Below are 5,409 nucleotides of genomic sequence, written 5' to 3' on the forward strand. Positions count from 1 at the left end.
CTTTTTTTTTTTTTTCTTTTTCCTTTTTACCGGTACCAGGGATAGAACTCACGACTGCCTGCTTGTAAGGCAGGCACTTATGCCGCTGAGCTAAATCCCCAGCCCCCAGAACTTTCAAAATTGAGTCTCAGCTGTATAAAAAGCCATCAGTGTTATTAAATGCTGTCCCCACCTTCTTTTATCAAACGCAGAATAATCACTCACCTGTTTGGCCTCTCCAGCCCAGCCCCTCCTATACGAAATTGCAGCTGTTTGAAGCCAGTTGCCTGTTTTCCCTAAAGGCCTTCAGGTGATCTTAGCTTCTTTGAGACTTTGAGCCAAAATTTTTAGAGTTCGGCTAGGGGGAGGGGTACCTCACCCGGAATTCATTTAGCGCCATCGTTGTAGCTCCTTAGCGCCATCGTTGAAGCTCGGGTTCCTAGAATAGGAGACAAAAACAAATCGAAAGGCAGTTTCTGTAAGATTAGCAGTTTTGTAGGTGCTTGGGTATCACTGGTGCCAAAGGAATGTAACACCCATAACAGGGATAGGGCGGGAGAGGTGGTCGCAGACAAAACGGATAATACTTTATATGAAACTCATAACGAGAATCCTGGAACAGGACATTTAAATTCACTGCCTGGGATGGACTGGGTGGGGAACAGAATCGGAAACGACGCTTGTGCTTTTTGAATGCGTCTTTACTTGGGAAACCAGGGCTGGGAAAGGAAAGGTCATCGTCTGTTTGATTTCCACCCTCGGCCCCGGACTTCCAGCATTAGCTCGCCGGGCCTCAGCTGTTGTACACACACGGCGACAAGGGGGGAGGGGAGGGCGGAGGCGCGGAGGAGGGGCCGGCTGGGAGGAATCTGGGCGTCCTGCCGCGCATGCGCCTTTCCCGAGCAACAAGTGGGCTCCAGAGACAGAGGAAGTGTAAAGGGGGGTGGCGGGGAACTGGTGCAGAGCATGGCGGTGACGTCAGCGCTCCGCCCGGGCGGCATCCCGCGCGGCCAAGCTGGGGACAGCGCGAGCCGCAGCCCAAGCAGGAGCGCCGAGACGCGCCTCTGGAACGTAGAGTAACAATCACAACCCCACATTCCGGGCGAGCGCGAGCGGGAAGGGATGCGACCAGGGCCGAGGCGCCGCGCTAGCGCCTTGCAGCCAACGTGAGCGCCACCAGCCTCCGCGGCCGGGGCGCCCGCCAGGCCAGGGGGCGCCAGGAGCCTGAGTGCGTGCACTCCTCTCGTGCGTCCTGGAAGCGGTGGCTGCGACGGGTCCCGGCGTGCAAACTCAGCCGCCACCAGCGGAACAGCTGACCCTACGGAGGGGAGAAGCTCCTCTCTCGACTGCCACCCCCCTCCCCAGGCCTGCCGGGGAAGCAGCGGCTTCAGCAAGATTGGACCTGGGCAACGGGTGGCACAGCCCTGTAGCCCTGGCCGCAGGGTGCCTGGCGGGGAGAGGACGAAGCTTATAGGGGGCCCCGGGGGAGAGGAAGAGACAGCCCACTCCGCGCGTCCACGCACCAGCCGCTCCGGGGAGGGGGCCCAGAGGCAGCGGCGGCCGGCACCGGACACCCTCGCCCCCTCCCCCCGGACCCGGCGCGTCCAGTCCCGACCCGCGACACCAGGAAGAACGCGCCTGAGCTCCACTCCCGACGCGACAGCCGCAGTAGGAGGTGGGGGCGAGGAGCACGCAGAGCCCGTGGAGAGGCGCTGCGCCCGCGGTGGAGACTCGCGCTCCCTCTAGCCCCTGGGGCAGAACTTTCTCGCCCCCTCTCTTCCCTCCCCCGCAGCCGGACTCCCTCCCCAGCCAGCCCGTCCTCCCGGAGGAGAAGGCGCCGAGGAGACAGCCGGGGCGGGGGCCTACCTTCCCCAGGGCTGGCATCATGTCGGCAGCGCAGGTGTCCTCGTCCCGGAGACAATCTTGCTACCTGTGCGACCTGCCCCGCATGCCCTGGGCCATGATCTGGGACTTCTCGGAACCTGTATGCCGCGGCTGCGTCAACTACGAGGGCGCCGATCGCATCGAGTTCGTGATCGAGACGGCGCGGCAGCTCAAGCGGGCGCACGGCTGCTTCCAAGACGGCCGTTCCCCGGGGCCGCCACCGCCCGTGGGGGTCAAGACGGTGGCCCTGTCGGCCAAGGAGGCGGCAGCTGCGGCGGCTGCGGCTGCAGCGGCCGCGGCGCAGCAGCAGCAGCAACAGCAGCCACCGCAGCCTCCGCAGCAGCTCAACCACGTCGACGGCTCCAGCAAACCCGCAGTGCTAGCGGCTCCCGCCGGCCTGGAACGCTACGGCCTGAGCGCAGCAGGTGCCGCCGCCGCCGCCGCCGTTACGGTGGAACAGCGCGGCCGCTTCGAATACCCACCGCCGCCGGTGAGCCTGGGAGGTGCCGGCCACGCTGCGCGGCTGCCCAACGGCCTGGGGGGCCCCAACGGCTTCCCCAAGCCTCCACCGGAGGAGGGACCCCCGGAGCTGAACCGTCAGAGCCCCAACTCGTCGTCAGCGGCGGCAGCGTCCGTAGCATCTCGGCGTGGGACGCATGGGGGGCTGGTGACTGGGCTGCCCAACCCGGGGGGTGGCGGGGGACCCCAGCTCGCCGTGCCTCCCAACCTTTTGCCGCAGACGCTGCTTAACGGCCCCGCCAGCGCTGCTGTACTGCCCCCACCCCCACCCCACGGGCTGGGCACTCGTGGGCCCCCCACGCCCGCGCCGCCAGGGGCACCTGGGGGCCCTGCCTGTCTCGGGGGCACCCCGGGCTCATCGGCCACGGCGTCCTCAACGGCGTCTTCGACCTCGTCGTCTGTGGCAGAGGTGGGCGTGGGTGCCAGTGGCAAGAGGCCTGGCTCTGTGTCTAGCACAGACCAGGAGCGCGAACTCAAGGAGAAGCAGCGCAACGCGGAGGCCCTGGCCGAGCTGAGCGAGAGCCTGCGCAACCGCGCGGAGGAGTGGGCCAACAAGCCCAAGATGGTCCGAGACACTCTGCTCACGCTGGCAGGCTGCACACCCTACGAGGTGCGCTTCAAGAAGGACCATTCGCTCCTAGGCCGTGTCTTCGCCTTCGATGCCGTCTCCAAGCCTGGGATGGACTACGAGTTGAAGTTGTTCATTGAATACCCCACCGGTTCAGGCAACGTGTATTCTAGCGCGTCCGGTGTGGCCAAGCAGATGTACCAGGACTGCATGAAGGACTTCGGCCGGGGTCTGTCCTCTGGCTTCAAGTACCTGGAGTATGAGAAGAAGCACGGCTCTGGGGACTGGCGCCTGCTTGGGGACCTGCTGCCCGAGGCTGTGCGCTTCTTCAAGGAGGGCGTGCCCGGTGCAGACATGCTGCCCCATCCCTACCTGGACGCCAGCTGCCCCATGCTGCCCACAGCGCTGGTGAGTCTCAGCCGCGCCCCTAGCGCACCTCCGGGGACAGGGGCCCTGCCCCCCACCGCGCCGTCGGGTCGGGGTACAGCCTCCAGCCTGCGCAAAAGGAAGGCATCACCCGAACCCCCAGACTCAGCCGAGAGTGCTCTGAAACTGGGCGAGGAACAGCAGAGGCAGCAGTGGATGGCAAACCAGAGCGAGGCACTGAAGCTCACCATGTCCACGGGGGGCTTTGCGGCGCCGGGGCATGCAGGTGGGGGTCCGCCTCCACCGCCCCCACCCCTGGGACCCCATTCTAACCGGACCACCCCTCCAGAGTCCGCCCCCCAGAACGGTCCGTCCCCTATGGCTGCCCTCATGTCGGTGGCAGACACACTGGGCACGGCGCACTCGCCCAAGGACGGCAGTTCCGTGCACTCTACCACTGCGTCCGCACGGCGTAACAGCAGCAGCCCGGTGTCGCCCGCCTCCGTGCCGGGGCAGCGCCGCTTGGCATCACGTAATGGGGACCTGAATTTACAGGTGGCGCCCCCGCCGCCTAGTGCCCACCCGGGCATGGACCAAGTGCACCCCCAAAACATTCCGGATTCCCCCATGGCCAACAGCGGACCCCTCTGCTGTACCATTTGCCACGAACGTTTGGAAGACACACATTTTGTTCAGTGCCCATCCGTCCCCAGCCATAAATTCTGCTTTCCTTGCTCTAGAGAGAGTATCAAGGCCCAAGGGGCAACGGGTGAGGTGTATTGCCCCAGCGGAGAGAAATGTCCCTTAGTTGGGTCGAATGTACCTTGGGCCTTCATGCAGGGCGAAATCGCGACTATCTTAGCTGGGGATGTTAAAGTGAAAAAGGAGAGAGACCCTTGAACCACAGGGCAGCCACCTCCTTTGCCCTAGACCAGCTCCTCTCCAATCCAGAGGGCCCCTCCCCCACCTTCCCTTCCCTCACCCCCAAGATGTAGAATTGTGAATATAACTGCAAAAAGTTAGTCTTACGTATAGACATTATTTTCGTCGTATGTTTCTATATTTTGAAACAAAGGTATGTAACTTCTTCATTTGAAGGATAAGCTGGTTTGTGTTAAGCAGTATAATATTGGTTGGGTCATTCGCATCATATTCGTTAGCATTTATTTGGTGGCAGAATGTTTGCCTAGGTACAAAATTAATAGCCCTTAGCAACGACTGCTGCTGGTGTGTATTTTTGTAAATGTTATGCACTCTGAAAGGAAAAACACACACAAAAGAAAAAGACTTTTTTTTGCCAAGGCCAGTGTTGCTGCCTAAAAAAAAAAAAAAATAATGATGATGATGCTATAAAATGGTGAAAGCGTCTTTCTAAACAGCCCCAAGTGTTGAAGTCTTCACTTTATTTTCTGTTTTGTTTTGTTTTCTTGTTTTGTTTGCAAAAATGGCAAGGGGGGTGTTCGGGGGGGATGGGATGTTTTTTGTTGCAAGTTTGTGAGGGGAAGATGTTTGGTTTGTTTCTACTGACCTGAATGTGTTGGATCTTCATGTGTTGTTTCCTTTTGGCTTTATTGATGCACGGATGCTTTTGAACCTTTGAACCGTAGAGCGAAATGCTAGACATGGAGAATCTGCTCTGTTTGTCCTTTATACATTTCTGTAGTTAACAGAACACTGTAATGTGCCTTGGAGCTTAGTAACTTGTAATAAATTCAATTGATATTAATTCTGCTGGGAGTCAGCAAGTTTGTCTTTCTAGGGCAAAGGGCACAGGAATCCAATGTAGGGGACATCTCCACTCCAACCTAGGACCGGAGCACTTGTCCCTTTGTAAGCCCTCAGAGCTGGCAAGTGAGGAAGGCCCCGGGCTGCCTGGCGGCCCCTCCCCCTCATACCAGGCTATTTACATTCACCTCTTGGGAGGCGACAGTTGCTGACTAAGCGATTTCTGTTTACTCTTCAGCATCTCTATTTTCCCCCGGATATGGGGCCCAGCTGCAAATGGCACTGTCTGGAATGCTTTTTGGTGTCTCGCCCTGTGGCCACGAGTGTATACTGATGCTAGTGCAGCTGTGATTTGACAAGTGGAGGGG

The 5,409-nt window shown here is 59.8% G+C and overlaps 1 protein-coding gene across 1 annotated transcript; it reads left to right on the plus strand.

Annotated features, from left to right (window-relative positions):
* Window positions 1-1,011: 1,011 nt before the first annotated feature.
* Irf2bpl (interferon regulatory factor 2 binding protein like) lies at window positions 1,012-5,042 on the plus strand. Its single transcript, XM_005008715.4, has one exon. It carries the CDS (start codon window positions 1,865-1,867, stop codon window positions 4,214-4,216), a length of 2,352 nt encoding a protein of 783 aa, XP_005008772.2. The 5' UTR covers window positions 1,012-1,864; the 3' UTR covers window positions 4,217-5,042.
* The last annotated feature ends 367 nt before the right edge of the window (window positions 5,043-5,409 follow it).

This window comes from Cavia porcellus, unplaced genomic scaffold (assembly GCF_034190915.1).
Source record: "Cavia porcellus strain 051 isolate PalLab524CR breed Dunkin Hartley unplaced genomic scaffold, mCavPor4.1 scaffold_31, whole genome shotgun sequence".
NCBI lineage: Eukaryota > Metazoa > Chordata > Mammalia > Rodentia > Caviidae > Cavia > Cavia porcellus.

What these genes read in the sequence shown, in the direction of transcription:
- Irf2bpl (XM_005008715.4), top strand. Translation starts at nt 1,865, where the DNA reads ATGTCGGCAGCGCAGGTGTCCTCGTCCCGGAGACAATCTTGCTACCTG.